The following is a 27936-nucleotide window of genomic DNA, read 5'->3' as shown; positions in this document are numbered from 1 at the left end:
TCACACTGACACACTGACACACTCACACTGACACACTGACACTGACACTGACACACACAGACACTCACACTGACACTTACACTAACACACTCACACTGACACACACACTAACACACTCACACTGACACACACACTGACACACTCACACTGACACACTCACACTGACACACTGACACACTCACACTGACACTGACACACTAACACTGACACACTCACACTGACACACTGACACACTGACACTCACACTGACACTCACACTGACACTCACACTGACACTCACACTGACACACTCACAATGACACTCACACTGACACACTCACACTGACACTCACACTGACACTCACACTAACACTGTCACTTACACTAACACTGTCACTCACACTCACACTGACACTCACACTGACACACTGACACACTGACACACTCACACTCACACTGACACACTCACACTGACACTCACACTGACACACTCACACACTGACACAGTCACACTAACACTGACACACTCACACACTCACACTAACACTGACACACTCACACACTCACACTGACACTGACACTCACACTGACACACTAACATTGACACTCACACTAACACTGACACACTCACACTGACACTCTGACACACTCACACTGACACTAACACTGACACACTCACACACTCACACTAACACTGACACACACTAACACTGACACACACTGACACTCACACTGACACACTCACACACTGACACACTCACACACTCACACACTGACACACTCACACACTCACACACTGACACTCACACTAACACTGACACACACTGACACTCACACTGACACACTCACACACTGACACACTCACACACTGACACCCTCACACTGACACACTAACACTGACACACACACACTGACACACTAACACTGACACACTAACACACTCACACTGACACTGACACACTGACACACAAACACTGACACACTCACACACACACACACTGACACTGACACACTGACACACACACACTGACACACTGACACACACTCACTGACACACTGACACACACTAACACTGACACACTGACACACACTGACACACTCACACACTGACACACTCACACACTGACACACTGACACACACTCACTGACACACTGACACACACTAACACTAACACACTGACACACACTGATACACGCTGACACACACTGACACACGCTGCCACACTCACACACTGACACACTCACACTCACACACTGACACACTGACACACACTGACACACACTGACACACTCACACTCACACTGACACACTGACACACACTGACACACACTGACACACTCACACTAACACTGACACTCACACACACACAGTGACACACTCACACTGACACACTGACACACACTCACACACACACAGTGACACACTCACACTGACACACTCACACTCACACTGACACACTGACACACACTGACACACACTGACACACTGAAACACTCACAGACACACTGACACACTCACACTCACACTGACACACTGACACACACTGACACACTGACACACACTGACACTGACACACTCACACTAACACTGACACACACTCACACACTCACACTAACACTGACACACTGACACACTCACACTAACACTGACACACTGACACACTGTCGCTGGTGGTAACAGATTAAGTGCCACCAGTACTGGCCCAAGGCTACAGAGGGCGCTGGCCTCCTGCGTGAGGGGTCGGTCTCGGTGCGTCTCAAGGAGGTGCGGCGTTTCCTCTCCTATACCCTGAGACGCATGGAGGTCTCCAACTCCAACGTGAGACAACCCCTCTGTGTCTGTGTCACTGTGTGTGTGTGTGTCACTGTGTGTGTGTATGTCACTGTGTGTGTGTGTCACTGTGTGTGTGTCACTGTGTGTGTGTGTCACTGTGTGTGTCTGTGTGTGTGTATGTGTGTGTGTGTGTCACTGTGTGTGTGTGTCACTGTGTGTGTGTATGTCACTGCGTGTGTGTGTGTGTCACTGTGTGTGTGTGTGTCACTGTGTGTGTGTCACTGTGTGTGTGTCACTGTGTGTGTGTCACTGTGTGTGTCACTGTGTGTGTGTGTCACTGTGTGTGTCACTGTGTGTGTGTCACTGTGTGTGTGTCACTGTGTGTGTGTCACTGTGTGTGTCACTGTGTGTGTGTGTGTCACTGTGTGTGTCACTGTGTGTGTGTCACTGTGTGTGTGTGTCACTGTGTGTGTCACTGTGTGTGTGTCACTGTGTGTGTGTCACTGTGTGTGTGTCACTGTGTGTGTGTCACTGTGTGTGTCACTGTGTGTGTGTGTGTCACTGTGTGTGTGTCACTGTGTGTGTGTGTCACTGTGTGTGTGTCACTGTGTGTGTGTCACTGTGTGTGTGTGTCACTGTGTGTGTGTGTCACTGTGTGTGTCACTGTGTGTGTGTCACTGTGTGTGTGTCACTGTGTGTGTCACTGTGTGTGTGTGTGTCACTGTGTGTGTGTCTGTGTGTGTGTGTCACTGTGTGTGTGTCACTGTGTGTGTGTCACTGTGTGTGTGTGTCACTGTGTGTGTCACTGTGTGTGTGTCACTGTGTGTGTGTCACTGTGTGTGTGTCACTGTGTGTGTGTCACTGTGTGTGTCACTGTGTGTGTGTGTGTCACTGTGTGTGTGTCACTGTGTGTGTGTGTCACTGTGTGTGTGTCACTGTGTGTGTGTCACTGTGTGTGTGTCACTGTGTGTGTGTGTCACTGTGTGTGTGTGTCACTGTGTGTGTCACTGTGTGTGTGTCACTGTGTGTGTGTCACTGTGTGTGTGTCTGTGTGTGTGTGTGTGTCTGTGTGTGTGTACTGTGTGTGTGTCTGTGTGTGTGTGTGTGTCTGTGTGTGTGTCTGTGTGTGTGTGTCTGTGTGTGTGTCACTGTGTGTGTGTGTCTGTGTGTGTGTCACTGTGTCTGTGTGTGTCACTGTATGTGTGTGTCTGTGTGTGTGTGTGTCTGTGTGTGTGTGTGTCTGTGTGTGTGTCACTGTGTGTGTGTCACTGTGTGTGTGTCTGTGTGTGTGTCACTGTGTCTGTGTGTGTCACTGTGTGTGTGTCTCTGTGTGTGTCTGTGTGTGTGTCACTGTGTGTGTGTCACTGTGTGTGTGTGTCACTGTGTGTGTGTCACTGTGTGTGTGTGTCTGTGTGTGTGTGTCACTGTGTGTGTCACTGTGTGTGTGTGTCACTGTGTGTGTGTCACTGTGTGTGTGTGTCACTGTGTGTGTGTGTCACTGTGTGTGTGTGTCACTGTGTGTGTGTCACTGTGTGTGTCACTGTGTGTGTGTGTCACTGTGTGTGTGTGTCACTGTGTGTGTGTGTGTCACTGTGTGTGTCACTGTGTGTGTCACTGTGTGTGTGTCACTGTGTGTGTGTGTGTCACTGTGTGTGTGTGTCACTGTGTGTGTCACTGTGTGTGTCACTGTGTGTGTGTCACTGTGTGTGTGTGTCACTGTGTGTGTGTGTCACTGTGTGTGTGTGTCACTGTGTGTGTCACTGTGTGTGTCACTGTGTGTGTGTCACTGTGTGTGTGTGTCACTGTGTGTGTGTGTCACTGTGTGTGTGTGTCACTGTGTGTGTCACTGTGTGTGTCACTGTGTGTGTGTGTCACTGTGTGTGTCACTGTGTGTGTCACTGTGTGTGTGTCACTGTGTGTGTGTCACTGTGTGTGTGTGTCACTGTGTGTGTGTGTCACTGTGTGTGTCACTGTGTGTGTCACTGTGTGTGTCACTGTGTGTGTGTCGCTGTGTGTGTGTGTCACTGTGTGTGTGTGTCTGTGTGTGTGTCTGTGTGTGTGTGTGTGTCTGTGTGTGTGTCACTGTGTGTGTCACTGTGTGTGTCACTGTGTGTGTGTCTGTGTGTGTGTGTGTCACTGTGTGTGTGTGTCACTGTGTGTGTCACTGTGTGTGTGTGTGTCACTGTGTGTGTGTGTCACTGTGTGTGTCACTGTGTGTGTGTGTGTCACTGTGTGTGTCACTGTGTGTGTGTGTGTCACTGTGTGTGTCACTGTGTGTGTGTCACTGTGTGTGTCACTGTGTGTGTGTGTGTCACTGTGTGTGTGTGTGTCACTGTGTGTGTCACTGTGTGTGTGTGTGTCTGTGTGTGTGTGTGTCACTGTGTGTGTGTCACTGTGTGTGTGTCACTGTGTGTGTGTCACTGTGTGTGTGTGTGTCACTGTGTGTGTGTCTGTGTGTGTGTGTGTCACTGTGTGTGTGTGTGTCACTGTGTGTGTGTGTCTGTATGAGCCAGCCGTAGCTCCCCACCCGCTGGTTCACAACTCACCTTGTAGCCTCACCACGGCGTGCCGTCCGACCCCGCTCACCCCTCCACTCACCCCGCTCACCCCTCCACTCACCCCTCCACTCACCCCACTCACCCCTCCACTCACCCCTCCACTCACCCCTCCACTCACCCCGCTCACCCCTCCACTCACCCCTCCACTCACCCCACTCACCCCTCCACTCACCCCTCCACTCACCCCTCCACTCACCCCGCTCACCCCTCCACTCACCCCGCTCACCCCTCCACTCACCCCGCTCACCCCTCCACTCACCCCTCCACTCACCCCTCCACTCACCCCGCTCACCCCGCTCACACCTCCACTCACCCCGCTCACCCCTCCACTCACCCCGCTCACCCCTCCACTCACCCCGCTCACTCCACTCCCCCGTCCACTCACCCCGCTCACCCCTCCACTCACCCCTCCACTCACCCCTCCACTCACCCCGCTCACCCCTCCACTCACCCCGCTCACCCTGCTCCCCCGTCCACTCACCCCTCTCACCCCACTCACCCCTCCACTCACCCCTCCACTCACCCCTCCACTCACCCCCCCACTCACCCCGCTCACCCCCTCCACTCACCCCTCCGCTCACCCCTCCACTCACCCCTCCACTCACCCCTCCACTCACCCCTCCGCTCACCCCTCCACTCACCCCTCCACTCACCCCTCCACTCACCCCGCTCACCCCTCCACTCACCCCTCCACTCACCCCCCCACTCACCCCTCCACTCACCCCGCTCACCCCTCCACTCACCCCACTCACCCCGTCCACTCACCCCACCGTAGGAGCCAGCCCTGGCTGCACGCCCCCTGACTCACCTTCAGCTGAACTCGTGGCCAGACCACGGAGTGCCGTCCGACCCTGCCGGACTGCTCACCCCTCCGCTCACCCCTCCGCTCACCCCTCCGCTCACCCCTCCACTCACCCCACCGTAGGAGCCAGCCCTGGCTGCACGCCCCCTGACTCACCTTCAGCTGAACTCGTGGCCAGACCACGGGGTGCCGTCCGACCCCGCCGGACTGCTCACCCCTCCGCTCACCCCTCCGCTCACCCCTCCGCTCACCCCTCCGCTCACCCCTCCGCTCACCCCTCCACTCACCCCTCCGCTCACCCCACCGTAGGAGCCAGCCCTGGCTGCACGCCCCCTGACTCACCTTCAGCTGAACTCGTGGCCAGACCACGGGGTGCCGTCCGACCCCGCCGGACTGCTCACCCCTCCGCTCACCCCTCCGCTCACCCCTCCGCTCACCCCTCCGCTCACCCCTCCGCTCACCCCTCCGCTCACCCCTCCACTCACCCCACCGTAGGAGCCAGCCCTGGCTGCACGCCCCCTGACTCACCTTCAGCTGAACTCGTGGCCAGACCACGGGGTGCCGTCCGACCCTGCCGGACTGCTCACCCCTCCGCTCACCCCTCCGCTCACCCCGTCCACTCACCCCTCCGCTCACCCCTCCACTCACCCCTCCACTCACCCCTCCGCTCACCCCTCCGCTCACCCCTCCGCTCACCCCTCCACTCACCCCTCCACTCACCCCGTCCACTCACCCCACCGTAGGAGCCAGCCCTGGCTGCACGCCCCCTGACTCACCTTCAGCTGAACTCGTGGCCAGACCACGGGGTGCCGTCCGACCCCGCCGGACTGCTCACCCCTCCGCTCACCCCTCCGCTCACCCCTCCGCTCACCCCTCCACTCACCCCGTCCACTCACCCCTCCGCTCACCCCTCCGCTCACCCCTCCGCTCACCCCGTCCACTCACCCCACCGTAGGAGCCAGCCCTGGCTGCACGCCCCCTGACTCACCTTCAGCTGAACTCGTGGCCAGACCACGGGGTGCCGTCCGACCCCGCCGGACTGCTCACCCCTCCGCTCACCCCTCCGCTCACCCCTCCGCTCACCCCTCCACTCACCCCCTCCACTCACCCCACCGTAGGAGCCAGCCCTGGCTGCACGCCCCCTGACTCACCTTCAGCTGAACTCGTGGCCAGACCACGGGGTGCCGTCCGACCCCGCCGGACTGCTCACCCCTCCGCTCACCCCTCCGCTCACCCCTCCGCTCACCCCTCCACTCACCCCTCCGCTCACCCCACCGTAGGAGCCAGCCCTGGCTGCACGCCCCCTGACTCACCTTCAGCTGAACTCGTGGCCAGACCACGGGGTGCCGTCCGACCCTGCCGGACTGCTCACCCTGCGTCGCCGTGCCAGGGAGCTGTCCAGGTTCTTCTGCGGACCGACGCTGGTGCACTGCAGGTGGTCACACTCACTCACTCACTTACACACTCACTCACACACTTACTTACACACTTACACACTCACTCACTTACACACTCACTTACACACTCACTCACTTACACACTCACTTACACACTCACTTACACACTCACTTACTTACACACTTACTTACACACTCACTTACTTACACACTCACTTACTTACACACTCACTTACACACTCACTTACACACTCACTTACACACTCACTTACACTTACATACTCACTCACTTACACACTCACTTACTTACACACTCACTTACACACTTACTTACTCACTTACACACTCACTCACTCACTTACACACTCACTTACACACTCACTTACACACTTACTTACACACTCACTTACACACTCACTTACACACTCACTTACTTACACACTCACTTACACACTCACTTACTTACACACTTACTTACACACTCACTTACACACTCACTTACTTACACACTTACTTACACACTCACTCACACACTCACTTACACACTCACTCACTCAGTCAGTCACTCACTTACACACTCACTTACACACTCACTCACTCACTCAGTCAGTCACTCACTCACCCACTCACTCACTCACACACTCACTCACTTACACACTCACTCACTCACTCAGTCAGTCACTCACTCACACACTCACTCAGTCACTCACTCACTTACACACTTACACACTTACTTACACACTCACTTACACACTCACTCACTTACACTTACACACTCACTTACACACTCACTTACACACTTACTTACACACTCACTTACACACTCACTTACACACTCACTTACACACTTACTTACACACTCACTCACTCACTTACACACTTACACACTCACTTACACACTCACTTACACACTTACACACTCACTCACTTACACACTTACACACTCACTTACACACTCACTTACACACTCATACACTCACTCACTCACACACTCACTTACACACTCACTTACACACTTACACACTCACTCACTTACACACTCACTTACACACTCACTTACACACTCACTCACTCACTTACACACTCACTTACACACTCACTTACACACTCACTTACACACTCACTTACACACTCACTCACTCACTTACACACTCACTTACACACTTACTTACACACTCACTTACACACTCACACACTCACTCACTCACACACTCACTTACACACTCACTTACACACTTACTTACACACTCACTTACACACTCACTTACACACTCACTTACACACTCACTCACTCACTTACAGAATTACACACTTACTTACACACTTACACACTCACTTACACACTTACACACATACTTACACACACACTTACACTTACACACTCACTCACACACTCACTTACACACTCACTCACTCAGTCAGTCAGTCAGTCACTCACTCACTCACCCACTCACTCACTCACTTACACACTTACACACTTACTTACACACTCACTTACACACTCACTCACTCAGTCAGTCAGTCACTCACCCACTCACTCACCCACCCACTCACTCACTCATTTACACACACACTCACTCACTCACCCACCCACTCACTCACTCACCCATTCACTCACTTACTCACTCACTCACCCTCACTCACTCACTCACACACTCACACACTCACTCACTCACCCACCCACTCACTCACTCACCCACCCACCCACCCACTCACTCACACACTCACTCACTCACTCACCCTCACTCACTCACCCTCACTCACTCACCCACCCACCCACTCACTCACACACTCACTCACTCACCCTCACTCACTCACTCACCCTCACTCACTCACCCTCACTCACTCACTCACCCTCACTCACTCACTCACCCTCACTCACTCACCCTCACTCACTCACTCACCCTCACTCACCTCACCCTCACTCACTCACTCACCCTCACTCACTCACCCTCACTCACAACAACAACAACCGCCATTCGCCACTAAGTGGCGGTGACGTCACCACTACGCTTGTGCCAGGCCATGTGCACCCTGAGGCCACGTGAAGTGTCGAACGCCCGCTGGCAGGAGGTCACGGGGCAGACCCAGCAGGTGCCACGGGTCGACTGACTGAGATGACTGGCTGATGCACCACCTGTGCCCCCTACTGTGCCAACCTGCTGTGCTTTAGCCACCCGGCGCTCCGCTCGTTGTTCTGAGCGTCGCTCCTCCGCCCTCCGTTGTTGTTGGAGGGCGACTGCCTCCAACTGCCCAGTAGCGTCCTTCACGAGCCTCCTCCACAGAGGCCGATCTTGACACCGCTGGTACCGGTCATCGGCAAGTCCACTCAGCTCCATGTCCTCCCGTACCACATCACTCCATCTCCTCTCTAGCCCGTGCCGCGCCCGCTTAGCCCCCTCGATCCGGCCGAACAAAAGCTCTTTCGGCATGCGGTGGCTGGGCATGCGGGCTACATGACCCAGCCAACGCAGCCTTGCCTGCCGGAGGAGCTCACCGATGGGACCTTGCCCAGATCTTTCAAGGATTTGTGAGCTCCTCACGCAATCCAGCCTGGTTAAACCCAGGATGGATCGTAGGCAGGCTAGCATAAATGTTTCTAACCGGCGAAGATGTTCCAATAGGGGGGTCGACGTTTCACAAGTGTAGAGAAGGGGGGAATGACTGTGATCGAGTGAGACCTCTGCTGTTAAACTGGAGCCGGTCATAAGCACACTGCCCAGGTTTGGGAAACTCTCCACTCTCTCCACAACTGCCCCATCACCGATTGGGAGTTGTGGGGGTGGAGTGTCCGATGGTACAAAATACCCAGGTAGGTGCTTAGTTTTGGTGGGGCTGATGGTAAGGCCCCATCTCTTAGTGGCACGCTCCAGTCTCAGCAGCAGCGTCTCCAACTCCTCATCTGAATGAGCGGCTATTACAAAATCATCAGCATACATAACGAGGTTGACCAATAGGGAGCCATCCCTTGACCGCACCCGGGCATCGATCAGCCTCCCATTATATCTGTACCATATGGAGATTCCCCCGGTACAGCTATTGAAGGCTTCCCGAACTACGTGGTCAAAATAGATGTTAAATAATGTGGGAGCCAGAGGACATCCCTGTCGCACCCCAAGGTGTACAGGGAATGGCTCTGACTCCCGGCCACGTAGTTTTACCCGGGCCTGCTCACCATCATGAAGGTCCTTAATGATCATGAGCAGAGGGTCAGGGACTCCAAAAATGCGAAGAACAACCCAGAGCCCAGGCCTACTGATGGTATCATAGGCCTTGACCAGGTCAATAAAGCAGAGATGTAGGTCTTGCTGGAATCCCTACATCTCTGCTGTAGCAGACGGACAGAAAATATGGCATCTGTGCAGGACTGCCCTTTCCTGAAACCGCATTGGGGCTCCGCAAGCCTCTACTCAGCGTGCCTAGCAAGGCGATGTTGAATAATCCTTGCCAGGACCTTTCCCGGCACACTGAGGAGTGAGATGCCCCTGTAGTTGTTACAGTCTGTGCGGTCCCCCTTCTTAAAGAGGGAGACCACCAGGGCATCCTTCCAATCCTGCGGAACCAGTCCAGTGGTCCAGACTGTTGTTATTATGTCATATAGGGCAGTCTGTGCACAAACGCCACCCTCCCTCAGCATTTCGCTTGGGAGATCATCTCTGCCCGCTGCCTTTCCTGGTCTCAGACTCCGGATAGCCCTCAGTACTTCCTCAACAGATGGTACCTCAGCCAGCCACTCACAGGGGGTGACTTCTTCCGATAATTGAGGCACCGCAGCCTCAGCAGGGTCATCCTCACTTTGTGCCACGATGTTTTCCTGGCTGAGGGATTTTCCCTCCCCCAGGACCTCACAGAAATGCTCAGCAAATCTGCAAACCTGTTCCTGGGGGTCGGAGATTGGATCACCGTTTTTTCCCCTTATGATGGTAATAGATGTGGCGCTGCAGGTTACTTTCTTGATGGAGTTAAATAGAGATTTGTGATTGCGGGCCACTGAGGCAGACTCCATCTCCTCAGCAACCCGCGACCACCACCCATCCTTGCAGCGCCTCACGGCTCTCCGAACCTCCGAGCGAAGGCTGCGGTAAGCCTCCTCATTCTCTGACGTGGGATTCTGTAGCCGATGAGAGTGGGCCTGTCTCTTTTGACAGCCAGCTTGAACACCTCCTCTGTCAGCCAGGGTCTCTGGGGAGGTCTGGACCGCGTACCCAAAGCAGCCATTGCAGCTGCATGAGTCACAGTCCTAAACCTCGCCCATTTACCCTCGACATCAGCAGGAGGAGTCGGGGACGATGCCAATCCCAGCCGCAAGCGATGATGAAATTCTCACTTGCAACTTCCATCAGCTAGCTGAGACCAGGCCGCCTTAGGTTTGAATGGGGTCCTGGGTGTACATCCACCACCGGAGTGGAAGAATGGCAGGGGCATCTTACAGATGACTAGTCGATGGTCAGAGGGCAGATCAGCTCCACGGTAGGTCCTGGTGTCAAGGACATGGGCTCGCATCCGCTGGTCCGTCACTATGTAGTCCAGCAGATGTTCTTGCTTGGACCCGGCATGCATCCATGATGTTGTGTGGATGCGCCGATGCTGGAACAGCGTGTTGGTAATTACAAGCCCATGGGCTGCACAAAAATCTAGCAGCCTCTGTGTGTGTCTATGTGTGTCTCTGTGTGTCTCTGTGTGTCTATGTGTGTCTGTGTGTATCTATGTGTGTCTGTGTGTGTGTCTCTGTGTTTATGTGTGTATCTATGTGTGTCTGTGTGTGTGTCTATGTGTGTCTGTGTGTGCGTCTCTGTGTATCTGTGTCTATGTGTGTCTGTGTGTATCTACGTGTGTCTGTGTGTGTATCTGTGTGTGTGTGTCTATGTGTATATCTGTGTGTGTCTATGTGTATCTGTGTGTGTGTCTATGTGTGTTTGTGTGTATCTATGTGTGTCTGTGTGTGTGTATCTGTGTGTGTGTCTATGTGTGTCTGTGTGTACCTATGTGTATCTGTGTGTGTATCTGTGTGTGTCTATGTGTGTCTATGTGTATCTGTGTGTCTGTGTGTGTATCTATGTGTGTATCTATGTGTGTCTGTGTGTGTATCTATGTGTGCATCTTTGTGTGTCTGTGTGTGTTTATGTGTATCTGTGTGTATCTGTGTGTCTATGTGTGTCTGTGTGTATCTGTGTGTGTGTCTCTGTGTCTATGTGTCTATGTGTGTGTATCTGTGTGTGTGTATCTGTGTGTGTGTCTATGTGTCTACGTGTGTGTGTCTGTGTGTATGTGTATCTGTGTGTGTGTGTCTATGTGTCTATGTGTGTGTGTCTCTGTGTATCGGTGTGTGTGTCTATGTGTCTATGTGTATCTGTGTGTCTATGTTTATCTGTGTGTGTGTCTATGTGTCTATGTGTGTGTGTGTCTCTGTGTGTCTATGTGTCTGTGTGTGTGTCTCTGTGTCTATGTCTCTGTGTGTCTATGTGTCTATGTGTGTGTGTCTCTGTGTGTCTATGTGTCTGTGTGTCTGTGTGTCTGTGTCTATGTCTGTGTGTCTGTGTGTCTATGTGTCTTTGTGTGTGTGTCTCTGTGTGTCTACGTGTGTGTGTATGTGTATCTGTGTGTGTGTGTCTCTGTGTGTCTGTGTGTGTGTCTGTGTGTCTGTGTGTGTATCTATGTGTGTATCTGTGTGTATCTGTGTGTGTCTATGTGTGTCTGTGTGTATCTGTGTGTGTGTATCTGTGTGTGTGTGTCTATGTGTCTACGTGTGTGTCTGTGTGTGTATCTGTGTGTGTGTGTCTATGTGTCTATGTGTGTGTGTGTCTATGTGTCTATGTGTGTGTGTCTCTGTGTATCTGTGTGTGTGTATCTGTGTCTATGTGTCTCTGTGTCTCTGTGTGTGTGTCTGTGTGTCTATGTGTCTGTGTCTATGTGTGTGTGTCTGTGTGTGTCTGTGTGTGTGTGTGTACATGCACAGTGCTGGAGTGGGTCGCTCCGGCACCTACATAGCCCTGGACTCGCTGTGCGACTGCCTGCAAGACGAAGCCCTGGTGGACGTCTATCGCACCGTGCTGGCACTGCGCAAACAACGGTGCCTCATGGTGCAGACCGGGGTACGTATAGCAGGGTGTGTGTGTGTACACCCTGTGTGTGTGTCTGTGTGTGTGTGTCACTGTGTGTCACTGTGTGTGTGTGTCTGTGTGTGTGTGTCTGTGTGTGTGTGTCTGTGTGTGTGTGTCACTGTGTGTCACTGTGTGTGTGTGTCTGTGTGTGTGTGTGTGTGTCACTGTGTGTGTGTCACTGTGTGTGTGTGTCACTGTGTGTGTGTGTGTCACTGTGTGTGTGTGTGTCACTGTGTGTGTGTGTGTCACTGTGTGTGTGTGTCACTGTGTGTGTGTGTGTCACTGTGTGTGTGTCACTGTGTGTGTGTCACTGTGTGTGTGTGTCACTCTGTGTGTGTCACTCTGTGTGTGTCACTGTGTGTGTGTCACTGTGTGTGTGTGTCACTGTGTGTATGTGTGTGTCACTGTGTGTGTGTGTCACTGTGTGTGTCACTGTGTGTGTGTGTCACTGTGTGTGTGTCACTGTGTGTGTGTGTCACTGTGTGTATGTGTGTGTCACTGTGTGTGTGTGTCACTGTGTGTGTCACTGTGTGTGTGTGTCACTGTGTGTGTGTCACTGTGTGTGTGTGTCACTGTGTGTATGTGTGTGTCACTGTGTGTGTGTGTCACTGTGTGTGTCACTGTGTGTGTGTGTCACTGTGTGTGTCACTGTGTGTGTGTGTCACTGTGTGTATGTGTGTGTCACTGTGTGTGTGTGTCACTGTGTGTGTCACTGTGTGTGTGTGTCACTGTGTGTGTGTCACTGTGTGTGTGTGTCACTGTGTGTATGTGTGTGTCACTGTGTGTGTGTGTCACTGTGTGTGTCACTGTGTGTGTGTGTCACTGTGTGTGTGTCACTGTGTGTGTGTGTCACTGTGTGTGTGTGTCTGTGTGTGTGTGTCACTGTGTGTGTGTCACTGTGTGTGTGTGTCTGTGTGTGTGTGTCACTGTGTGTGTGTCACTGTGTGTGTGTGTCACTGTGTGTGTGTGTCTGTGTGTGTGTGTCACTGTGTGTGTGTCACTGTGTGTGTGTGTATGTGTCTGTGTGTCACTGTGTGTGTCTGTGTGTGTGTGTGTGTACACTCTGTGTGTGTGTGTCTGTGTGTGTGTGACACTGTGTGTGTGTGTGTCACTGTGTGTGTGTCACTGTGTGTGTGTGTCTGTGTGTGTGTGTGTCACTGTGTGTGTGTGTCTGTGTGTGTGTGTCTGTGTGTGTGTGTCTGTGTGTGTGTGTCTGTGTGTGTGTCTGTGTGTGTGTGTGTGTCTGTGTGTGTGTCTGTGTGTGTGTCTGTGTGTGTGTGTCTGTGTGTGTGTGTCTGTGTGTACCCTGTGTGTGTGTGTCTGTGTGTGTGTGTCACTGTGTGTCACTGTGTGTGTGTGTCTGTGTGTATACACCCTGTGTGTGTGTGTCTATGTGTGTGTGTGTGTACACCCTGTGTGTGTGTGTCTGTGTGTGCGTGTGTCTGTGTGTGTGTCTGTGTGTATGTGTGTGTGTCACTGTGTGTGTGTGTCTGTGTCTGTGTGTGTGTCACTGTGTGTCTGTGTGTGTCTGTGTGTGTGTACACTCTGTGTGTGTGTGTCTGTGTGTGTGTGTCACTGTGTGTGTGTCTGTGTGTGTGTGTACACCCTGTGTGTGTGTGTACACCTTGTGTGTGTGTGTGTGTACACCCTGTGTGTGTGTACACCCTGTGTGTGTGTGTGTCTGTGTGTATGTGTGTGTACACCCTGTGTGTGTATACACCCTGTGTGTGTGTGTGTGTACACCCTGTGTGTGTGTGTGTACACCCTGTGTGTGTGTGTCTGTGTGTGTCTGTGTGTGTCACTGTATGTGTGTGTCTGTGTGTGTGTGTACACCCTGTGTGTGTGTGTATATACACCCTGTGTGTGTGTGTGTGTGTCACTGTGTGTGTGTGTCAGTGTGTGTGTGTCACTGTGTGTGTGTGTGTCACTGTGTGTGTGTCACTGTGTGTGTGTGTCACTGTGTGTGTGTCACTGTGTGTCACTGTGTGTGTGTGTCACTGTGTGTGTCACTGTATGTGTGTGTACACCCTGTGTGTGTGTGTACACCCTGTGTGTGTGTCACTGTGTGTGTGTGTCACTGTGTGTGTCACTGTGTGTGTCACTGTGTGTGTGTCACTGTGTGTGTGTGTCACTGTGTGTGTGTGTACACCCTGTGTGTGTGTGTACACCCTGTGTGGGTGTGTACACCCTGTGTGTGTGTGTGTACACCCTGTGTGTGTGTGTACACCCTGTGTGTGTGTGTGTGTACACCCTGTGTGTGTGTGTGTGTACACCCTGTGTGTGTGTGTGTCACTGTGTCACTGTGTGTGTCACTGTGTGTGTCACTGTGTGTCACTGTGTGTCAGTGTGTGTCACTGTGTGTGTCACTGTGTGTGTGTATCACTGTGTGTGTGACTGTGTGTGTGTCACTGTGTGTGTGTGTCACTGTGTGTGTGTCACTGTGTGTGTCACTGTGTGTGTCACTGTGTGTGTGTCACTGTGTGTGTCACTGTGTGTCACTGTGTGTGTGTGTGTCACTGTGTGTGTCACTGTGTGTGTCACTGTGTGTGTGTATCACTGTGTGTGTCACTGTGTGTGTGTGTCACTGTGTGTGTGTGTCACTGTGTGTGTCTCTGTGTGTGTCACTGTGTGTGTCACTGTGTGTGTCACTGTGTGTGTGTCACTGTGTGTGTCACTGTGTGTCACTGTGTGTATGTCACTGTGTGTGTGTCACTGTGTGTGTGTCACTGTGTGTGTGTGTCACTGTGTGTGTGTCACTGTGTGTGTGTGTCACTGTGTGTGTGTGTGTGTGTCACTGTGTGTGTGTCACTGTGTGTGTGTGTGTCACTGTGTGTGTGTGTCACTGTGTGTGTGTGTGACTGTGTGTGTGTGTCACTGTGTGTGTGTGTCACTGTGTCACTGTGTGTGTCACTGTGTGTGTGTGACTGTGTGTGTGTGTCACTGTGTGTGTGTGTCACTGTGTGTGTCACTGTGTGTGTGTGTCACTGTGTGTGTGTCACTGTGTGTGTGTGTGTCACTGTGTGTGTGTGTGTCTGTGTCACTGTGTGTGTCACTGTGTGTGTGTCACTGTGTGTGTGTGTCACTGTGTGTGTGTCACTGTGTGTGTGTGTGTCACTGTGTGTGTGTGTGTGTGACTGTGTGTGTGTCACTGTGTGTGTGTGTCACTGTCTGTGTGTGTCACTGTGTGTGTGTCTGTGTGTGTGTGTCACTGTGTCACTGTGTGTGTCACTGTGTGTGTGTGTGTCACTGTGTGTGTCACTGTGTGTGTGTGTCACTGTGTGTGTGTGTGTCACTGTGTGTGTCTCTGTGTGTGTCACTGTGTGTGTGTGTGTCACTGTGTGTGTCACTGTGTGTGTGTCACTGTGTGTGTGTGTGTCACTGTGTCACTGTGTGTATCACTGTGTGTGTGTCACTGTGTGTGTGTGTGTGTCACTGTGTCACTGTGTGTGTCACTGTATGTGTGTGTACACCCTGTGTGTGTGTGTACACCCTGTGTGTGTGTCACTGTGTGTGTGTGTCACTGTGTGTGTCACTGTGTGTGTCACTGTGTGTGTGTCACTGTGTGTGTGTGTCACTGTGTGTGTGTGTACACCCTGTGTGTGTGTGTACACCCTGTGTGGGTGTGTACACCCTGTGTGTGTGTGTGTACACCCTGTGTGTGTGTGTACACCCTGTGTGTGTGTGTGTGTGTACACCCTGTGTGTGTGTGTGTGTACACCCTGTGTGTGTGTGTGTCACTGTGTCACTGTGTGTGTCACTGTGTGTGTCACTGTGTGTCACTGTGTGTCAGTGTGTGTCACTGTGTGTGTCACTGTGTGTGTGTATCACTGTGTGTGTGACTGTGTGTGTGTCACTGTGTGTGTGTGTCACTGTGTGTGTGTCACTGTGTGTGTCACTGTGTGTGTCACTGTGTGTGTGTCACTGTGTGTGTCACTGTGTGTCACTGTGTGTGTGTGTGTCACTGTGTGTGTCACTGTGTGTGTCACTGTGTGTGTGTATCACTGTGTGTGTCACTGTGTGTGTGTGTGTCACTGTGTGTGTGTGTCACTGTGTGTGTCTCTGTGTGTGTCACTGTGTGTGTCACTGTGTGTGTCACTGTGTGTGTGTCACTGTGTGTGTCACTGTGTGTCACTGTGTGTATGTCACTGTGTGTGTGTCACTGTGTGTGTGTCACTGTGTGTGTGTGTCACTGTGTGTGTGTCACTGTGTGTGTGTGTCACTGTGTGTGTGTGTGTGTGTCACTGTGTGTGTGTCACTGTGTGTGTGTGTGTCACTGTGTGTGTGTGTCACTGTGTGTGTGTGACTGTGTGTGTGTGTCACTGTGTGTGTGTGTCACTGTGTCACTGTGTGTGTCACTGTGTGTGTGTGACTGTGTGTGTGTGTCACTGTGTGTGTGTGTCACTGTGTGTGTCACTGTGTGTGTGTGTCACTGTGTGTGTGTCACTGTGTGTGTGTGTGTCACTGTGTGTGTGTGTGTCTGTGTCACTGTGTGTGTCACTGTGTGTGTGTCACTGTGTGTGTGTGTCACTGTGTGTGTGTCACTGTGTGTGTGTGTCACTGTGTGTGTGTGTGTGACTGTGTGTGTGTGTCACTGTGTGTGTGTGTCACTGTCTGTGTGTGTCACTGTGTGTGTGTCTGTGTGTGTGTGTCACTGTGTCACTGTGTGTGTCACTGTGTGTGTGTGTGTCACTGTGTGTGTCACTGTGTGTGTGTGTGTCACTGTGTGTGTGTGTGTCACTGTGTGTGTCTCTGTGTGTGTCACTGTGTGTGTGTGTGTCACTGTGTGTGTCACTGTGTGTGTGTCACTGTGTGTGTGTGTGTCACTGTGTCACTGTGTGTATCACTGTGTGTGTGTCACTGTGTGTGTGTGTGTCACTGTGTCACTGTGTGTGTCACTGTGTGTGTGTGTGTCACTGTGTGTGTCACTGTGTGTGTGTCACTGTGTGTGTCACTGTGTGTGTGTCACTGTGTCACTGTGTGTGTCACTGTGTGTGTCACTGTGTCACTGTGTGTGTCACTGTGTGTGTGTGTCACTGTGTGTGTGTGTCACTGTGTGTGTCACTGTGTGTGTGTGTCACTGTGTGTGTCACTGTGTGTGTGTGTGTCACTGTGTGTGTGTGTGACTGTGTGTGTGTGTCACTGTGTGTGTGTGTGTCACTGTGTGTGTGTGTGTCACTGTGTGTGTGTGTCACTGTGTGTGTGTGTGACTGTGTGTGTGTGTCACTGTGTGTGTGTCTGTCACTGTGTGTGTGTGTCACTGTGTGTGTGTCACTGTGTGTGTGTCACTGTGTGTGTCACTGTGTGTGTCACTGTGTGTGTGTGTCACTGTGTGTGTCACTGTGTGTGTGTGTCACTGTGTGTGTCACTGTGTGTGTGTGTGTGACTGTGTGTGTGTGTGTGTAGGAGCAGTACGAGTTTTTGTACCGATGCCTGCTGGAGTTCCACACGTGCGGTGACACCGAGTTGAGCGTGGCTGAGCTGCGGGAGAAGAAGCTCACCACCTCGTCAGCCCTCGACCACGACGACGATGGCGATTCCCTGGCAAAGGAGTTCGCGGTGAGGAGCGGAGAGGGGGGTGAGGGTGAGGGGGGTGGTGGTGGTGGTGAGGGTGGTGGTGAGGGTGGTGGTGAGGGTGAGGAGGGTGGTGGTGGTGGTGGTGAGGGTGGTGGTGGTGAGGGTGAGGGTGGTGGTGGTGGTGGTGGTGAGGGTGGTGGTGGTGAGGGTGAGGGTGGTGGTGGTGAGGGTGGTGGTGAGGGTGGTGGTGGTGAGGGTGAGGGTGGTGGTGGTGGTGGTGGTGAGGGTGGTGGTGGTGAGGGTGAGGGTGGTGGTGGTGAGGGTGGTGGTGAGGGTGGTGGTGGTGGTGGTGAGGGTGGTGGTGAGGGTGAAGGGGGTGTTGGTGAGGGTGAGGGTGAGGAGGGTGGTGGTGGTTAGGGTGGTGGTGGTGAGGGTGGTGGTGGTGGTGGTGAGGGTGGTGGTGAGGGTGGTGGTGGTGAGGGTGGTGGTGGTGGTGGTGAGGGTGGTGGTGAGGGTGGTGGTGGTGAGGGTGAGGGGGGTGTTGGTGGGGGTGAGGGTGGTGGTGAGGGTGGTCGTGGTGGTGAGGGTGGTGGTGGTGAGGGGGGTGGTGGTGGTGGTGAGGGTGGTGGTGAGGGTGGTGGTGGTGGTGGTGGGGGTGTTGGTAGTGGTGGTGAGGGTGGTGGTGGTGGTGAGGGTGGTGGTGAGGGTGGTGGTGGTGGTGGTGAGGGTGGTGGTGAGGGTGGTGGTGAGGGTGGTGAGGGTGGTGGTGGTGGTGAGGGTGGTGGTGGTGGTGGTGGTGAGGGTGGTGGCAGTGATACTACTACTGATACTACTACTGTTACTACTACTGATACTACTACTGTTACTACTACTGATACTACTACTGTTACTACTACTGATACTACTACTGTTACTACTACTGATACTACTACTGTTACTACTACTGATACTACTACGAATACTACTACTGATACTGCTACTGATACTACTACTGATACTACTACCACCACCACTACAACCACCACAACAGCCACCACCACTACCACTACCACCACCACTACCACCACCACTACCACCACCACTACCACCACCACTACCACCACCACCACTGTGACTGACGCTGCCACCACCACTACCACCACCACCACTACCACCACTACCACTACCACCACTACCACCACCACCACCACTACCACCACCACCACTACCACCACTACCACCACCACCACTACCACCACCACTACCACCACCACCACTGTGACTGACGCTGCCACCACCACTACCACTACCACCACTACCACCATCACCACCACTACCACCACCACTACCACCACTACCACCACCACTAGCACCACCACTACCACTGTGACTGACTCTGCCACCACCACTACCACCACTACCACCACCACCACTACCATCACCACTCCACTACCACTACCACCACTACCACTACCACCACCACTACTACCACCACTACCAACACTACCACCACCACTACCACCACCACCACTACCACCACCACTACCACCACCACTACTACCACCACTACCACCACTACCACTACCACCACCACCACCACTACCACCACTACCACCACTACCACCACCACCACCACTACCACCACCACTACCACCACTACCACCACCACCACTACCACCACTACCACCACCACCACCACCACCACTACTACCACTACCACCACTACCACCACCACTACCACTATCACCACCACTACCACCACCACCACTACCACCACCACTACCACCACTACCACTACCACCACTACCACCACCACTACTACCACCACCACTACCACCACTACCACCACCACTACCACCACTACCACCACCACTACCACCACTACCACTACCACCACTACCACAACCACCACTACCACCACTACCACCACTACCACCACCACCACCACTACCACCACTACCACCACTACCACAACCACCACTACCACCACTACCACCACTACCACCACTATCACCACCACTACCACCACTACCACAACCACCACTACCACCACCACCACTAGCACCACCACTACCACTGTGACTGACTATGCCACCACCACTACCACCACTACTACCACCACGTACCACCACTACCACTACCACCACCACTACTACCACCACTACCACCACCACCACTACCACCACCACCACTGTGACTGACGCTGCCACCACCACTACCACTACCACCACTACCACCATCACCACCACTACCACCACCACTACCACCACTACCACCACCACCACTAGCACCACCACTACCACTGTGACTGACTCTGCCACCACCACTACCACCACTACCACCACCACCACTACCATCACCACTCCACTACCACTACCACCACTACCACTACCACCACTACCACTACCACCACTACCACTACCACCACCACTACCACCACCACCACTGTGACTGACGCTGCCACCACCACTACCACCACCACTACCACCACCACTACCACCACTACCACCACCACTACCACCACCACTACCACTACCACCACCACTACCACTACCACCACCACTACCACCACCACCACCACTACCACCACCACTACCACCACCACTATCACCACCACTACCACCACCACCACTACCACCACCACCACCACTACCACCACCACCACTACCACCACCACTACCACCACCACTACCACCACCACCACTACCACCACCACTACCACCACTACCACTATCACCACCACTACCACCACCACCACTACCACCACCACCACTACCACCACCACTATCACCACCACTACCACCACCACCACTACCACCACCACCACCACTACCACCACCACTACCACCACTACCACTACCACCACCACCACTACCACCACCACTACCATCACCACCACCACCACTACCACCACCACTACCACCACCACTACCATCACCACCACCACCACTACCACCACCACTACCACCACTACCATTACTACCACCACTACCACCACTACCACCACCACTACCACCACCACTACCACCACTACCATCACTACCACTACCACCACCACCAGTGTGACTGACTCTGCCACCACCACCACTACCACCACCACTACCACCACCACCACTACCACCACTACCACCACCACCACCACTACCACCACCACCACTACCACCACTACCACCACCACCACCACTGTGACTGACTCTGCCACCCTTCCTCCCTCCGCAGCTTCTGCCCAACTTTGACAGCGTCTACTCACAGAGTGTGGGTACACAGCCAGAGAACATCAGCAGGAACAGCAGCGTGCAAGCCATCGCCTGTGAGTGGCACACACACACACAGACACACACACACAGACACACAGTCACACACAGACACACACACACACAGACACACACCGCACACACACACAGACACACACACACAGCCAGAGAACATCAGCAGGAACAGCAGCGTGCAAGCCATCGCCTGTGAGTGGCACACACACACACAGACACACACACACAGACACACACACAGACACACACACGCACAGACACACACACACACAGACACACAGTCACACACACACAGACACACACACACACACAGACACACATACACACAGACACACACACAGACACACACACACACACAGACACACACACACACACAGACACACACACAGACACACACACACAGCCGGAGAACATCAGCAGGAACAGCAGCGTGCAAGCCATCGCCTGTGAGTGGCACACACACACACAGTCACACACACACACACAGACACACACACACACAGACACACAGTCACACACACACACACAGACACACACACACACAGACACACACACACACACAGACACACACACACACACAGCCGGAGAACATCAGCAGGAACAGCAGCGTGCAAGCCATCGCCTGTGAGTGACACACACACACAGACACACACACACACAGACACACACACACACACAGACACACACACACAGACACACACACACAGACACACACATACACACACAGACACACACAGACACACACACACCGCACACACACACAGACAGACACAGGCACACACACACACAGACACACACACAGACACCGCACACACAGACACACACACACAGACACACACACACACAGACACACACACAGACACACACATACACACACACAGTCACACACACACAGACACACACACACACAGACACACACCGCACACACAGACACACACACACAGCCGGAGAACATCAGCAGGAACAGCAGCGTGCAAGCCATCGCCTGTGAGTGGCACACACACAGACACAGACACACACACACCGCACACACACAGACAGACACAGGCACACACACACAGACACACACACAGACACCGCACACAGACACACAGTCACACACACACACAGACACACACACACATACACCCGGCACACACACACAGACACACACACACAGCCGGAGAACATCAGCAGGAACAGCAGCGTGCAAGCCATCGCCTGTGAGTGGCACACACACAGACACACACACACAGACACACACAGACACAGGCACACACACACAGACACACAGTCACACACACACAACAGACACACACACACAGACACACACTGCCACACACACACACACAGACACACACACACCACACACACACAGATACACACACACAGACACACACACACACAGACACACTCACTCACTCACCCACTCACTCACTCACCCACTCACTCACTCACCCACCCACTCACTCACTCACTTACTCACCCACTCACTCACTCACTCACCCACTCACTCACCCAATCACTAAGCCACTCACGCACTCACCCACTCACCCACCCAATCACCCACTCACTCATTCACTCATCCACTCACTCACTCACCCACCCACTCACTCACTCACCCACCCACTCACTCACCCACCCACTCACTCACTCACCCACTCAATCACTCACCCACTCACTCACCCACTCACTCACCCACTCACTCACTCTCCCACTCACTCACTGACTCACCCACTCACTCACTCACCCACTCACTAACTCACTCACTCACCCAATCACTCATTCACTCACCCACTCACTCACCCACCCACCCAATTACTCACTCACCCACTCACTCACCCAATCACTCACTCACTCACTCACCCACTCACACACTCACTCACTCACCCACTCACTCACTCACTCACCCACTCACTCACCCACCCACCCAATTACTCACTCACACACTCACTCACTCACTCACCCACTCACCCACTCACTCACTCACCCACTCACTCACTCACTCACCCACTCACCCACTCACTCACTCACTCACCCACTCACTCACCCACTCACTCACTCACTCACCCACTCACTCACTCACTCACCCACTCACCCACTCACTCACTCACTCACCACTCACTCACTCACTCACCCACTCACCCACTCACTCACTCACTCACCCACTCACTCACCCACTCACTCACTCACCCACTCACTCACTCACTCACCCACTCACCCACTCACTCACTCACCACTCACTCACTCACTCACCCACTCACCCACTCACTCACTCACTCACCCACTCACTCACCCACTCACTCACTCACCCACCCACTCACTCACCCACTCACTCACCCACTCACTCACCCAATCACTCACCCTACGCACTCGCTGATGACGACGCTGATGATGACGACGCTGATGATGACGACGCTGATGATGACGTTGCGGATGACGACGACGCTGATGATGACGACGCTGATGATGTAGTCGCTGATGATGACGAGGCTGATGATGATGACGTCGCTGATGACGTCACCGCCGCTGCTGCCCCGCCAGACAACGTGAACCGCGTGCAGCTGTCGAGAATCACGGCGGAGAGCTTCAACGCCGCCATCGGCGGCGGCGAGGAGGAGGAGGATGAGGAGGAGGAGGAGGAGGGCGTTGACGCCAGCGACGATGACGATGATGACGGCAGCGACGACGAGGAGGAGGAGGAGCAGGAGGACGGTGACGTCATCGCACCATCCTCCAGCTACATCAACGCCTCGCTCATAGACGTCAGTGATGGTGGTGGTGATGGTGGTGATGGTGGTGGTGATGGTGGTGATGGTGGTGATGATGATGGTGGTGGTGATGGTGGTGGTGATGGTGGTGGTGGTGGTGGTGATTGTGGTGGTGATTGTGGTGGTGATTGTGGTGATGGTGGTGGTGATGGTGGTGGTGGTGATGGTGATGGTGGTGATGGTGGTGATGGTGGTGGTGATGGTGGTGGTGGTGATGGTGGTGGTGGTGATGGTGGTGATGGGGGTGGTGATGGTGGTGATGATGGCGGTGATGGTGATGGTGGTGGTTGTGATGGTGGTGATGGTGGTGGTGATGGTGGTGATGGTGGTGGTTATGGTGGTGGTGGTGATAGTGGTGGTGGTGGTGGTGATGGTGTTGATGGTGATGATGGTGGTTGTGGTGATGGTGGTGATGGTGGTGGTGGTGATGGTGGTGATGGTGGTGATGGTGATGGTGGTGGTTGTGATGGTGGTGATGGTGGTGGTGATGGTGATGGTGGTGATGGTGGTGGTTATGGTGGTGGTGGTGGTGATGGTGGTGATGGTGGTGATGGTGATGGTGGTGATGGTGGTGGTGGTGGTGATGGTGTTGATGGTGATGATGGTGGTTGTGGTGATGGTGGTGATGGTGGTGGTGGTGATGGTGATGGTGGTGATGGTGATGGTGGTGATGGTGATGGTGGTGATGGTGGTGATGTTGCTGATGATGCTGAAGATGATGATGATGATGTTGCTGATTACGATGATGATGCTGCTGATGATGGTGATGTTGGTGCTGATGATGATGTTGCTAATGATGATGGTGATGTTGTTGATGATGATGTTGTTGATGATGATGTTGCTGATGATGATGTTGCTGATGATGATGGTGATGTTGTTGATGATGCTGCTGATGATGAAGATGTTGCTGATGATGATGTTGCTGATGATGATGGTGATGTTGTTGATGCTGCTGCTGCTGATGATGTTGCTGATGATGATGCTGCTGCTGATGATGTTGCTGATGTTGTTGATGATGATGTTGTTGATGATGATGTTGCTGATGATGATGGTGATGTTGTTGATGATGATGATGCTGATGATGATGCTGCTGATGATGATGATGATGTTGTTGATGATGATGGTGATGTTGTTGATGCTGCTGCTGATGATGATGATGATGCTGCTGATGATGATGCTGATGATGATGATGTTGCTGATGATGCTGGTGATGTTGCTGATGATGATGCTGCTGATGATGATGTTGCTGATGATGATGATGTTGCTGCTGATGATGTTGCTGATGATGATGTTGTTGCTGCTGATGATGATGATGTTGTTGATGCTGCTGCTGCTGATGATGATGCTGATGATGATGTTGCTGCTGATGATGATGATGTTGTTGATGCTGCTGCTGATGATGATGCTGATGATGATGTTGCTGCTGATGATGATGATGATGTTGTTGATGTTGCTGCTGATGATGATGATGTTGCTGATGATGATGATGTTGTTGATGCTGCTGCTGATGATGATGTTGATGATGATGTTGCTGCTGATGATGATGATGATGTTGTTGATGTTGCTGCTGATGGTGGTGATGTTGTTGCTGCAGGGCTATCAGGGTGTGGGAGTGTTCGTGGTCACTCAGAGCCCCACCGAGGGCGCCGTCTCGGACTTCTGGCATCTCGTGGTGCAGTTGGGAGTCACTCACATCGTGTCTCTGTCGAGAGTGAGACACACACACACAGACACACACACAGACACACACACACAGACACACACACAGACACACAGACACACACACAGACACACACACAGACACACACACACACAGACACACACACATACACACACACAGACACACACACAGTGACACACACACAGACATAGAGACATAGATACACACACAGACACAGACACACAGACACACACAGACATAGAGACACACACACACAGTGACACACACAGACACACACACACAGACACACACACAGTGACACACACATACACACACACACAGTGACACACACAGACACACACAGACACACACACACACAGACACACACACACACACAGACACACACACACACACAGACACACACAGACACACACACACAGACACACACACACAGACACACACACAGACACACACACACAGACACACACAGTGACACACACAGAGACACACACAGACACACACACACAGACACACACACACACACACAGACACACACACAGACACACACAGACACACACACACACAGAGACATAGATACACACACACACAGACACACACAGACACACACACACACAGACACACACATAGACACACACACACAGTGACACACACAGACACACACAGAGACATAGATACACACACACAGACACACACACATAGACACACACAGACACACACACACAGTGACACACACACATAGACACACACATACACAGTGACACACACACACAGTGACACACACACACAGTGACACACACACAGAGACACACACACAGTGACACACACACACAGACACACACAGACACACACACACACACACAGACACACACAGACACACACACACACAGAGACACACATACAACAACAACAACAACAACAACCGCCATTCGCCACTAAGTGGCGGTGACGTCACCACGACGCTTGTGCCAGGCTATGTGCACCCTGAGGCCACGTGAAGTGTCGAACGCCCGCTGGCAGGAGGTCACGGGGCAGACCCAGGTGCCACGGGTCGACTGACTGAGATGACTGGCTGATGCACCACCTGTGCCCCCTACTGTGCCAACCTGCTGTGCTTTAGCCACCCGGCGCTCCGCTCGCTGTTGTGAGCGTCGCTCCTCCGCCCTCCGTTGTTGTTGGAGGGCGACTGCCTCCAACTGCCCAGTAGCATCCTTCACGAGCCTCCTCCACAGAGGCCGATCTTGACACCGCTGGTACCAGTCATCGGCAAGTCCACTCAGCTCCACGTCCTCCTGTACCACATCACTCCATCTCTTCTCTAGCCCGTGCCGCGCCCGCTTAGCCCCCTCAATCCGGCCAAACAAAAGCTGTTTCGGCATGCGGTGGCTGGGCATGCGGGCTACATGACCCAGCCATCGCAGCCTTGCCTGCCGGAGGAGCTCACCGATGGGACCCTGCCCAGATCTTTCAAGGATTTGTGAGCTCCTCACACAATCCAGTCTGGTTAAACCCAGGATGGATCGTAGGCAGGTCAGCCTAAATGTTTCTAACCGGCGAAGATGTTCCACTAGGGGGGTCCACGTTTCGCAAGCGTAGAGAAGGGAGGGAATGACCGTGGCCGAGAAGACCTGAAGCTTAGTGCGGAGCGACAGACCAAGTAGCTTCCACACAGCGTTACGCAACCGATGAAAAGATATTGCCGCTCGACTGATTCGGAGTGAGACCTCTGCTGTTAAACTGGAGCCAGTCATAAGCACACTGCCCAGGTATGGGAAACTCTCCACTCTCTCCACAACTGCCCCATCACCGATTGGGAGTTGTGGGGGTGGAGTGTCCGATGGTACAAAATACCCAGGCAGGTGCTTAGTTTTGGTGGGGCTGATGGTAAGGCCCCACCTCTTAGTGGCACGCTCCAGTCTCAGCAGCAGCGTCTCCAACTCCTCCTCTGACTGAGCAGCTATTACCAAGTCATCAGCATGCATAACGTGGTTGAGCAATAGGGAGCCATCCCTTGACCGCACCCGGGCATCGATTAGCCTCCCATTATATCTGTACCATATGGAGATTCCCCCGGTACAGCTATTGAAGGCTTCACGAACTACGTGGTCAAAATAGATGTTAAATAATGTGGGAGC

At 53.2% G+C, this 27936-nt stretch overlaps 2 protein-coding genes across 2 annotated transcripts in view; both read left to right on the top strand.

The window, feature by feature from the left end:
• LOC142906919 (receptor-type tyrosine-protein phosphatase C-like) overlaps nt 1-5382 on the top strand; it is a 105345-nt gene extending 99963 nt beyond the window's left edge. The window contains exons 19-20 of the mRNA XM_076055641.1: nt 1661-1798; nt 5087-5382. Coding sequence (XP_075911756.1) covers nt 1661-1798; nt 5087-5236 — 288 coding nt within the window. The 3' untranslated portion in view covers nt 5237-5382. The remainder of the gene's footprint in view (nt 1-1660; nt 1799-5086) is intronic.
• Nucleotides 5383-5786: 404 nt separating this feature from the next.
• LOC116938194 (receptor-type tyrosine-protein phosphatase C-like) overlaps nt 5787-27936 on the top strand; it is a 42269-nt gene continuing 20119 nt past the window's right edge. Inside the window, exons 1-6 of the mRNA XM_076055642.1 lie at nt 5787-6548; nt 12467-12602; nt 18015-18167; nt 21324-21414; nt 23897-24117; nt 25718-25834. Of these exons, the coding sequence (XP_075911757.1) occupies nt 12588-12602; nt 18015-18167; nt 21324-21414; nt 23897-24117; nt 25718-25834 (597 nt within the window). The 5' untranslated portion in view covers nt 5787-6548; nt 12467-12587. The remainder of the gene's footprint in view (nt 6549-12466; nt 12603-18014; nt 18168-21323; nt 21415-23896; nt 24118-25717; nt 25835-27936) is intronic.

This window comes from Petromyzon marinus, chromosome 72, assembly GCF_048934315.1.
Source record: "Petromyzon marinus isolate PM22_M1 ecotype Great Lakes invasive population chromosome 72, UKy_Petmar_22M1.pri1.0, whole genome shotgun sequence".
NCBI classification, from domain to species: domain Eukaryota; kingdom Metazoa; phylum Chordata; class Hyperoartia; order Petromyzontiformes; family Petromyzontidae; genus Petromyzon; species Petromyzon marinus.
The sequence above is the reverse complement of the archived record's forward strand: the minus strand, read 5'-3'. Positions and strand labels throughout refer to the sequence as shown.